At 36.2% G+C, this 12,311-nt stretch overlaps 1 protein-coding gene across 1 annotated transcript; it reads right to left on the reverse strand.

Annotated features, from left to right (window-relative positions):
• Positions 1-1,888: 1,888 nt before the first annotated feature.
• Positions 1,889-11,350, reverse strand: LOC139111729 (uncharacterized). Its single transcript, XM_070672199.1, has 4 exons — positions 11,320-11,350; positions 10,925-11,224; positions 9,630-10,098; positions 1,889-2,072 (listed from the first exon to the last, which is right to left on the reverse strand). The coding sequence occupies exons 1-4, from the start codon at positions 11,348-11,350 to the stop codon at positions 1,889-1,891; spliced, it is 984 nt and encodes a 327-aa protein (XP_070528300.1).
• Positions 11,351-12,311: the final 961 nt, after the last annotated feature.

Raw genomic sequence — 12,311 nt, forward strand, 5'->3', positions numbered from 1 at the left:
CGAGCGTTTTCGTAAAAGATCCTTAATTAACAAATCCACGCGGTAAAACAAAAATGCAAATTATCAAGTAACAATTGTTGCTATCTACTCGGGGTTACCGATACTTTGTTAAAAGTTAAAAAAGTCATTTTAATTGTTTAAACAATTTTTTTGCAAAAAAGTTACTCATCGGATTGTCTCAGTGCTCGTGGACCTTAGTTTTGGTCAAAGTTTTATTAAAATAGTGCTCACTGAAGAGGCGAATGCTCGAGGAAACGGCTCCAAACGTAACAACAGGAACGTCGCACGAAATGTGCCTCGGTCGTCGACCAATACTTTATACATATAAAAGAAACCCGAAAATGCTAACTATCTATATACAAGAGAAAATTCCGTTCCGCGCGCAATAACATTCACGGCACGAGCCGTCGCTATATACAAAAACCACAGGACACTCACACACTTCAATGACGCTACTTTCAAAAACGCGGTTCGCACGCACGCACACTACTATCCACGGCAACGGCCGACGCTACTTTCCGGCACGCGATTCACACGCACGCAAATGTTCGCGGCAACAGGCCGGCGTAGTTTTGACACGTGATGCTGACGTGACCTAATCGAGTCCAACAGCGGCGAAGCCCTTCTGCGTTGAAAGAGGATACTTAAAGATTGGCTTCGTCGTCGATCAAGAATCCTGGATCTCGAATCTCGTACGATAGCAAAAATTTATCGTAGACTTCCTCCCTTCTTCACCAGGAATCTGCAAGCCGACCAATTTTGCGGCCTTCAATGGTCGAACTGGCTCGTGCTGGCGCTTCCTGGGCCGATGTTCAATCCCGTATTTGAACTACGAAATTAAATTTTATTAATTTGAGATCCTCCCATGGATGAGGACTCAGAGGTTCTTGTCGCGGGGCACATGTACATGTTTTCCCCATAATCCCGACGACCTACCGGTACGATAACGTATATCGCTCTCTTTTTTTCAAATCCGCCCGTCGTGGCTCGTCTACTCGTGGCCGATCTCGCCGTTGTCTCGTTAGTTTGCCGTTTTACAAAGATTTCCTATTCCGGTTTGGCACGGTGGACAGCATAATCCCGAGAGAGCGCATGTCGATGTGCTTCTCCCGAGCACCATCCTTGATAACATTCTGCGCCGATGCGAGAAAGCGTCGGTAATATAATTAGGTCCTACAGCGTCACTGATCGGTAATCTGACCCCCGATTGTCGGTAACCGAAATCGCGAATTTTCCCTCGTTACAACGTACCTTTTGTGCAATAATCATGTAAGTTCAAGCAAATGTGCGCATCATAATCCTGACATGTCGCCTTATCTTTTTCCTTTCCGCTTTTCCATCTTTGATACTTTCTGCACTCCTTTTTCATATGTCCTGTTTTGTGGCAGAAAAAACATGTTACAATTTTAATATCCTTTTCGTGTTGCTGGTTCCTTTCGAACCTTTTACCCTGTACTTTAAGCGCCTTGTCTTTGGTTCCATTGTTTCTCGTATTTTTGCATCTTTTGTCTTCGTTTAACAATTTACCTTTTACGATCTCCAACGTTAATTCGTCTTCCAATCTTGTTTCTAATGCAGTTATTAGCGTATTATACGATTCAGGCAAACTACTTAATAATAACGCTATAATCATTTTATTTTTTAATACTTCTTCTAGCGCAGCAAGTTGATCAATTAAATTTAATAAAGCATTTACGTGACTTTCCATATTACCCGATTCTGTAAGTTTCATACTACAGATTCTTTTGAAAAGAAATACCTGATTTGTTAGTGTTGCCTTTTGGTGATAATTTTTTAACACTATTCACGCTTTCTTTGCTGACGTCGAATCTTTAATGTGTTTCAACTGATCATCTTCTACCAGCAATTCAATGGTGGCTTATACCTGTCAAAGATTTTTTTTAGTGAGTAGCAATTCTACCTTGCACTTCCAAACTTGATAGTTTGAATTATTCAATTTTTTAATGCTGAAACTGGTATGCTGTGTCTCCATCCTTATACTTTTCTCTTGTACGTTTTCAATGCCATTGTCTATATGCTTAGTACGTCTTGGTGAAATCTGGGCCCATAACCTGTTAAGATTTTGCATTCGTGGCTGAGAAGTTTTTCCGGAGATGAATATAAGCATATACAGTGTAAATCAGCAATCTCAATAAATCATATATTTATTATAAAAACCGTACTACAATTTTAATATTTTCAAAACTAGTGCTTTTATGCTACTGAACTCCCTTTGTTCGTACAGACGAAACTTTGAAACGCTTGAGCTTGCATTTTTCTTATCTCCCCTATTCTTATGTATTATTTTTTCTTCGCACATTTGTCACTTCTACACGTACTGTCCTTATTAAATAATTGTTGTTGCCATCCAACAAATCCAATAAATGTAAAGTACTACAAAATGCGGGTGACGTTTGATTGTATTCTTTTTCTATCTTTATGGTTACGGGTATTCAACATTTTAACCGAGCGATTAAGAAAATTTTTCGTATTTTGTGTAATTTAGTTCTCGACTTATCCTCGACTAAAACTAAATTTTATATTTTCAGCCGCAATAATAATGCACGTAAAAAAACAATTCTGGGAAAAACAGGTCGTGCGTTTCATCTTTGTGTCTTTTCTATCAAGATTAAAAAATTTAAAATTTATAATTTTAATATAGTTGAATTTTTGAGCATTACCTTCTAATCAAATCTCGAGTGGACTGCGCAGATTAATAGAGCTTCTGTTCTTGTAGCATGTGCGGTTAAAATTCTGAAATGTTTAGAGCATACTTTATGAAAAGCAGATCCTTGCCTTCTTTTGATCATTTTTAGTGCCTTGGTTAGATTTAGGTTGAAATATTTCAACTGTTTATTTAAAAATTTTTCTAAGAATTTCTGGATGTTGATAATAGGATTGAATAAAGTCAGACAGTAAAAATTAATAATTCACTATAATAACACCAGAAGAAATTTACAGATTTTTTTAACAACACGAGACTCTATACAGTACAAAAGATAATCGCGACAGCTTCCTTGATGCGAGTGTGACGACTGAGAGTTGGGTGGCTACTGACTGGCCACGACGCTCGGTGCATTAAGTTCTCTTAGCTCCCTTTATCTTGTTATCGCTTTAGTGTCCCTTCAATTGCATCATGGTTAAATCAGCCGGGAAATCCCTGTGACTCAAAGTTCGCTTTGTTTAAATTTCCTTCCAGAAGTTTCTGTGAACGAAGTTCGAACGTTGGTGACGAGCGGAACTGCAGCCGACAAAAGTTGGTGTCGAGCGTTTTAGTTGCCGAGTCAAAAGTCCGGCCGCAACGTCAACATTTGCTTCCGCCGTCGCGCAGCCGGTAACAGGACTGGTGCCGGCATCTGTTGGGGCGCTGACAAATCAGCGGCTACAAATTTATCACTTTGTATGGATAGAGTCAAAAGTCGTGATCTTTGTTCTGTTTTAAGTTATAGATCTACTTCTACTTCTCTAAATGTTGTTTTTTATAAATCTGAAGAACCTTTATCCCTTATAAGGAATGTATATTTTGCATAAAATTTTCTCATTTCTGCTGCAGTATCTAAAAATAATCCTCTTTTTAACTTTTTAAAATCCTTAAAAGATCTGATACGTTTATTTTTTGTGTCCGTTTCCCTTTGTTTGACGCTTATTCAATTTTGATAACTAAATTTAATCTTCTTTCTTGTTCTTGTTGTCCATTATCTTATTCCGAATTTTTGGAGGCCATGACCTTTTATCCTAACGTTAACCTGTATAAAAGTAAACATATCCAGTACAAGGAGGCCAAAACGGAGAATGTATTTCACGGCATCTTTGCGACAAAGCTTTGTTCATCTACATGTTTGTTTACAGATTAGTCCAAAGTACATAATCTTCCATTCACAGGCTTCTTGGTGGTTTCGGAAGATGCTTCTACTTTTCTTCACATAGAACTTAGAGGTTTGGTTCCACTTTTTGGGTAGAGTTAATGGCCATTTTAAGAGCCCTGGAATTAGGTCTGGAGAGAAAGGCTGTCCTAGATTAACGATTTTCTCAGATTCTAGATTAGTTCTATCGGGTATTGAAGCCCCCATTTAATCATCGAAGAAGTTCCTATCTTATATTACGAATCAAAGCTTTGCTGCTTAATCTAAAAAGGATTAAAAATATTGAAACAAAATTTTTTTTTGGATCTCTATTTATAAAAGAATTGTGAGTAATGAGCTGGTGGATTCTTGTGCCAAAAAAGCAATCAAGAATGGTGTTGATACTTAGTTTAGTATTCCTTGTAAAGAACTTTGTAATTTTAATGAAAATTGTATGCTTATGGATATAAATACAGGACAAATGGACACAGGAAAAATTTGCAAACCGTAATGCGTTCTATTACCAATTCTTTATTACTAATTCTAGAGATATATGGTTTTAAACAATTAACCTTAAGGAAAGGACGATTACATCCATAAATAAACTTCGTAGTGGACACACCTCTCTTAAGGCTAGCTTATCATATTGTTTTCATATTGTTAATTCTCCTTTGTGCTTATGTTATAGTACGGAAAAAAATTCTGACCATGTTTTTTGAGCCTGTAAAGGTTTTGAGCGCCAACAAAAAGTTTTAATCAAAGCCTTAGTAGAAACTCGTGGATTCCTTCCTCACTGTGTAAAGTATTTACTTACATTTCTAGAGTAGGATATTATTCATGCACTTGATAACTTCTTTTGTTTGATTAATAAATTTATTTGATTTTTATTTATTATATAATTTTATAACTGTGTATTATTCTTGCAAGCGTGTGAACGTTTTGTATTGTTTTCACTCTTATTTCACGTTAATTAAGTTTTGGTTCTTTTTCTTAGATATTGTATAAAAATGAATGTTACAGAAGTGAGAATTTTACACGAAACGCTGCGGGGATGTTACGCAGTCGTGGCCGGTTTTATTTTATACGAAAAGGCGGGTGGAAGTTCTTCGTATGCGAGGTACGCGGAGGCTCGCGGTGAGCACGTGTTCGCTTTGTGAGATCCGCACTGATTCTATATATGAGTTTTCAAGCGTGAGTTAGTCCTGAGTCGATAGTCTTTTTAATTGTCTTTGAATTCCCGCACTGAGTTTACCGAGTCACAATTTTATTAATCGTGAGATCACGCTGCGAGATCAGACGAGTTACTGAGCACGAGGTTCAACACACCTCGTGCCACAGGGTGATGTCTTCCAGACGATTCCGGGCGTGTTGCACACGGCGAGGATGCTCTGGATGAGTTGCACTGGAGACAAAGCGTTAAATTTTCTGATGAGTCGCACGATGAGTAATTTTTCCGAGAGTAGCACACTGCACTTTGTTACACACGAGGCGATGCTTGGCACAGCTGAACGAACAATGAGAAGTCTCGAGCCGGCAACGCCTTCGAGAATCGGAGGCAATTATCGAACGACAGATCGATATCGATCCGTCGCCGGCGATCGGTCACGAGGTGCTGCCCCCGCGGCGGTGACATAATTAATCACGAAATTCAAATCCTTTAACAAATATAATTTAATATAATGTTATTTATTTATTTTTAATTTAAGTTAAGCTAATTCTCATAATTTGTTTTCTTTATAGTTAGTTAAGATTACGACTTTTGTCTTCACTGTAATTATAAGTTTGAATTTTATCATATTCTGTATGTTATCACGAGTATCATACAGATTGTTGTGCAATTTTTATATTGTATAACTTACTTTCTTTTTGTAGAAGCGTCTAGCAACGCTTTAAATAAAAAAGTTACTTATAAGCGCGTGCCGTACAGCTCACGGACACGGAAGGTTAATTTCACTTTTAAAAAATACAGTTTAACAAACACAAGTATGACGTCAAGCAAACGCAAAAATGAATGCAAAGTATTAGAGTCGTGGTGCTTACGAAAAACAGTGTTATGGACACTGACTAATAATAACAGAACTGAAACCTGAAACACTGAAATCCAGCGGAATTTTTGCGACATTTGATAACCGTCGAGTATACCATATAGGCCTAAGACCAAACAACAGTCAATGCAGTGGATTGCTGTGAGGAAACTAACTCCGAAGAAAGCAAAGGTCGTTGCTCTGCAAGAAAAGTGATGGCAACAGTTTTTTGGAATATTCGTGGAATAATTCTCATCCATTACCTTGCAAAGAGTGAAACAATTAGCGGAGAATACTACACTGCATTGCTGGTCAATTTTAAAGTTGAAATTAAGAAAAAACGACTGTATTTGGCCAAGAAAAAATCTTGTTTTACCAGAATAACGCTTGGATTTACACGTGCTTGATTACAATGTCAAAATAAACAAATTGAAGTTTGAATTGCTTCCGCACCCACCCTATTTGCCAGATCCAGCTTCCAGAAACATGTCGTGTTTTCAAATTTGAAAAAATATCTCAGAGGAAAAACATACAAGTCAAATACTGAGGTAGAAAATGCTGTAAATCAGTATTTTTCAGGTTTAGACAATCAATTTTATACTGACAGCTTAAAAGGATGAGAGAAACGTTAGACCAAATGTATCGATTTGCAAAGAGATTACGTCGAGAAATAAATTTTGTTTCGCTTCGAAAGATGTTTTTCTTAAAAAGGCCGGATACTTTTCAAATAACCCTTTTAAATAATTACAAACAAACTTTAATACATAAATCTTGCCCAGCAATTTAATGTCTAAGATCCGTGTTACGTCAACAAAAGAAATATTTAAGGGAGGAATAATTATCGCTCATGAGAAGCTAAGGAGATGAACTAAGAGTAAATTTTAGTGAATACCACGAAACAAATCTTTTTAGCGCGTTTATTTGGAGAACCCACAATAGCTCGCTTTGTCGAACAGATCAAACGCGAACCACCACTATTTTGCAATTGCAAAAATTGCAATTTTTAGGACCTGTCAAATCAACCTTTGCTAAATACCACACAACTAACAATTTCTTACCAAACGGTGTCCGATTTTACTATCTTTTCGCCTATTGGACCTTCTTATTCCCCAACCGTTAATAAAATTAATAATTCTTCTCTTTTTTGTTTTTGTGACAACTGCATACCTCCTTTTCTCCTCTTCTTTTACCGACTCATATGAACTCCGTTTATCTAGCTTTTCTCGATAAAATTGGAGCTATTTATCCGCATCTTTTCCTGGAACTCTTCCAGAAATCCCTTAGCGAACCCTTTCTTCCTCGTTTTTTAAATTCTCAGGAATATGAAGAAATCATCTTTATGTTCCAACCTTACTACGAATTACCATAACTGGTATTTAAATCTTATTTGCCTATATTCTTCTCCTTATCTATTTTATAAACACATACATTCACATACAGCTTAGAACGAGATAATATTATATTCCAAAAACTGTAAGAGAAACTTATTGTTAGAGCAAATATTATTATATTCTTGAATATAAAATTTTAAATAAATATATTGTTAATTCTTTTTATATAACCTTATAACACGGTAACTTCTACCGGGAAAAAAACTCGCCGAGATCCGAGATATGGACAAAGACCGAAACGTAATAAAAAATAAACTCTTATTAAAAGATGCAATGTAAGACTAATATTTAGAACAAGAAGAATGCGTTCCGTTGACGTTGTAAAGTGGACAAGTAGCCGGGTATTAGTGCAGACTTGGGCGACATCGTCACGAGTATACAGAATGTCGGCCGTCCAAGCCGTGTCGGTCGTAACAGATCTCCGCGGTCACGAGACATTGGCGCAAGGTGAACACAGGTAGGGCCGTCTAGGCTGTGTCAGTCGTAACAGATCTCCACGTGTTAAGATATAGTAATGCAAAACGGTTAGTAGCAACGACGGCAAGTAGTTCACGAGAGAAAGATCTGCGTATGGCAGCGAATCAAAGGAACAAAGGCAAAATAAAATTTATTGCGTTCAGTTGCGCACAAGTCATTGCAAGGCACAGACCTCTGTATGCTTCATAATTAAATCATTTATTCTTTATTCCATTTTTCAATCTGTTCTTTCTATAAAGTCCTCATTTTCCATCTATGAGTTACCAAGTAAATCGCCAACACCACGGTTGCAAGTCTTCGACGCAAAGGTACAGGTGGGGCCGTCCAGACCGTGTCGGTCATAATAGATCTTCGCGGTCGCGAGTCTTCGGCGCCGGAACAGGTGGGGCCGTTCAGGCCGTGTCGGTCGTAGCAGAATCTCCGCGATCGCGAGTCTTTGGCGCAAGTATACAGGTAGGGCCGTCTAGGCCGTGTCGGTAATAACAAATCTCCGCGGTCGCGACTCTTCGGTGCAAGGTGTCCGGAGCCGGATGTACCCGGTCGGGGAAGGCTCGAGGACGCCCAGGTCGAGAAGTAGTATTTGTTGAGGAGGTCGAAAGCGTCCGTTCAAGGAAGACTCAGAGGTGTCCGAGTCTGATCGTAACAATATCGGGAGCTGGATGCACCCAGTCGGAAAAAGGCTCGGGAGCGCCCGAGTCTAAGAAGTGGTGCTCATGGAAAAGGCCGGGAGCTCCCGGTCAAGGAAGGCTCGGAAGTGCCCGAGTCTGGTCGGTAGCAATGTCGAAAATCGGGTGTGCCCAGTTAAAAGAAGGCTTGGAAGCACCCTAGTCTGGTCGGTAGCGGTGTCGAGAACCAGGTGTGCCCGGTTAAGGAAGGCTCGGGTGTGCCCGAGTCCGGTCGGTAACGGTGTTGAGAGCCGGATGAGAGAAACTTGGAAGCGCCCTAGTCTGGAGAATCGGTTCCTGGAGTGCTCTCTAGATGGAAATAAGATGCCGACTCGTGCTCGATCTGGCTTATATTTTCGAAAACTTGAGAGAGGGAGAACCCCCTCCCGAGTAACTTTCGTAGCGGTGTGCGGTGCGGGCAAATGATTATTCCGGTTACGCGTTGCGGGCAGCTATTCAGCCCGTGCTACTTGCCGCGTATTTTCGAGGCCGAGCTACTCATTTTATGCGAACGGGCGGTCGTTGCGGCGTGGGGTCGTTTTGAATAGTTAATTCTAGTGGCTTTTGCCACAACCTCTCGTATTTTATTTATTCTGCCAAAAGTCACACCGGCCTTATCCCCGATAATAAGCGATAAAGCTTTGTTTTATCGAAATCAGAGGCCACCATTCGTACGGCTAGAATAGGGCGTCATAATGTTTCCTTGAGATATAGACGGTTCGCAGGTACACGGTTTGTTAACGCGGTTCTCAAGATAAAACGATCAGTTACCGTAAACCTATCCACTACTCATCTTTATCTCCGGTCTAGATGTTACAGTAATATATGTTTATGTAAAAATATGTTCGATGTACATGTCATGTAGCTTACATGTTTCAATGGATAATAAAGTCAGGATTAATGTAAATAAAAAAACAGCATCATACAAGCTACTATTAAAAGCCTAGAACAAAAAAAAAAAAGACTAATCAACTTCTTAACCAACTTCTTATTTTTTAATCTCTTTATTTTTAATCTCTTTATTTTCTTATTTTTTAATTTCTTTCTCTTTTTAATCTCTTTTTTAATTTTCCGATTATTACGCATATTGCAAAATAGTATAGAACTTTTATTTTAAGTTTTTTAATGATCTCATAATCAAATAACATTTTTAGGGATTATTTCAAATCTATGTAAACCAGTATACTTCCAGCTATTTTGATAAATTCTTAATTTTTAAAATAAACGTACCTCACAAGTCGTAGATGTGCCGTAATGATGTTACTTAGAACTTTATTGAAATTTTGGCATAAGATTAAACTAATTAATCGATATCGGAAGATCTCTAATTGACCGCAAATGTGATAAATCATTAACATTAAAAAAATATCTATTGACATGTAAATAGTAGCTGCTAATAAGGTTGTTATGCTGTGAATAAAAAATGTCAATTCATATTGCGGACTCATATCTGTGTTATAAAAGTAAAATGTCTCCAGCGGTAACAACTTGGTCCGATTCATTAAATTCGTTGTGTATAATATTTGAATGCCATAATAAGGAGGAATAATTACAGTAACAAATCCTATTAAAATAAGAATATATCCAATTATAATAATTAATCGTGCAATTCGCGCTTGCCTTATCATCACGTCTCTTTCCGTAAAATGCTTAAATGCCATCCAATCTTCTGCCATCATATTCACAATTTCAATAAAGACTTGAAAATATAAAAAAAGTACAAATAAAATGCATGTATTATTATTCAAATATTAAAATGTTAAAGTATTGTTAAGTTACTTTTTACATGTTCCAGTATTTTTCTAATACCGTTCGCCGAGTAGTAGAATATATTGAAATAAATATTAGTCTTATACTATTTTGCAATATTCACAAATATAATAAAGGTATTAATAATTACACTCGAACAAATATGAGCGCCCAAAAAAACCGCTCGATTAAGCCATAGAAAAATGCAAGATTTTTAAAATAATTAAAAAATTATTTGTATTATCATTTATTTCAATTTTGAACTAATTTTCAAATTGGCTTAACGGAATTGAATATCGTTTTATACGATTAAAATACATAGACATAAATTTTTATCTGATTAATTTAAGATTAAAAATTTAAAAAAAATTATAATTTACATTTGCTCAAGGAAACATTTGTTGATTATATACAAATAGAAACCAAAATGGCCTTCAATGTAAATTAAAAAACAAAAAAGCATCAAACTTAATTTATAATCTTAATAATAGTCTCATGCAAAAATTAATACTGATACAGCACATTATTTTGCTGCTCGGATAAATCGAGTGCTTTTCTTGATATACGCTTATTGCTAAGTTGTAATAATTAATATCTTGATTTTTATTACAAATTTCACAAAACTATAAGATCTTTTTTATTTATTTTAGTAAGTTCTACCACCTCGTAAAAAATGTTAGAAAAACCGTGGAATATTTTCTGTGTGTGTGTGTGTGAAGCAATAACTTTGTCCATCTTGAATATCTCTGTTATTTAATAGTTACGTACGTGCATACCTGTTCGTTTGCATCGCATAATAATATATTTCATTATCACTGCCATCATAGGAAATATAATATGTAAACTATCTATTACTAATACCATATTGCCCCAAACGTGTATAATCATACATATTGTTGGAATAAAAATAAACATTAATAAAATTAAAATGATACCGACTCGAAAATCTGACCATAGACTTTTTTTAGTAAGATTTTCGGTATTAGGCCACAACCCAATCACTTCCAAACCTAAGCGATGAAGTTCAATTGCCCATACAAAATCTAAGAAATTTTTACAATAATAAAATATTTTTTAGAAAGACAAGTTTGAAAAATTAAATCAAACTAATATATTTATTACAGATGAAAATCGTATAATTTACAGAAATTATGTTATACAAAGTTAGTACCTCTGTAACCCAAAGATTCAGTAATGTCCATATTGAAAACTGGTATGAAGATAATTGTTTTTTTTTCCAACATGTAACTCAAAACAACGATTACGCAAGCCTTCTATAAGTGCAAAAACCTAGCAACTTCGTCCAATACTGCATTAAATATTAAACATACTATTTCGAGTTGATTATAACTATAGCTAACGCAATAAAACTTCACATGAGTACAATAAAGGGTAAAATAAGTTTACCACTGATCTAGTACAAAATAGAAAATATTTCACTCAAGTATATTATAGGTTTGTTAAGCGTTCGTATGAAGTTCTTTTTTATACTTGGAATTGTTTCATTATGTACGCTTTTTACATCGAAACTATGTTGCATATTTTATAGAATTCTATACATCGGTCATGAATACTCAAAAACATTGTAGCCGAAAAAAAAAATAGTATGATATCGTTTGTGTATGTAACTTTCGAATATCTGTCAAAAGTTATCGTAAGTATCAAGTAAAGGTGATCACGATACTATCACTACAATACAGACTATAATACGTGTTTCATAATTTTTTGTACTCGTACGTTTCTTAACTGGAAAATATTAAGCCTTCAAAGAAATAAGTTGGTGAGTCACACACAAGGTGTGTCATACCAAAAGACAAATATTTTGGGAATAAATAGATTTTGTGGAAACAAATTAGAAAATCTAAAACCGAAAACAATACAAAAGCATTACTTACTTAAGCATTTATGCATTGAGGGGTAATACCTAGTAAAAAGACCAAAATCCTAGTTCGTTTTTGTGAATTTTTTATGACTTTGTTAATAAATCGATCAATGTAGAATTTTGGGAACTATATAAACTTGTCTTTAGGTGTAAAATTTTTTTTTTTTATTACAAAATGGCGGCTCAACAGCGCGCGGAAGAAAAGTCGATATTTTTGTAGGCGCTTTGCGGCTAGCAGTATAAGTCCCTAACGAATGGACTTAAAACAGTAAATTTGTTTT

The sequence above is a fragment of the Cardiocondyla obscurior genome, linkage group LG25 (genome assembly GCF_019399895.1).
Source record: "Cardiocondyla obscurior isolate alpha-2009 linkage group LG25, Cobs3.1, whole genome shotgun sequence".
Lineage (NCBI taxonomy): Eukaryota > Metazoa > Arthropoda > Insecta > Hymenoptera > Formicidae > Cardiocondyla > Cardiocondyla obscurior.

Excerpts from the sequence above, each read along its gene's own strand:
- LOC139111729 (XM_070672199.1), bottom strand. The coding sequence starts at position 11,350 with ATGGACATTACTGAATCTTTGGGTTACAGAG. Across the intron at positions 11,225-11,319 it reads TGAATCTTTGGGTTACAGAG|AAAAAATATTTTATTATTGT; the intron begins GTACTAACTTTG and ends ACTTGTCTTTCT. Across the intron at positions 10,099-10,924 it reads TATGCGATGCAAACGAACAG|TCTTTATTGAAATTGTGAAT; the intron begins GTATGCACGTAC and ends TATATTTTCAAG.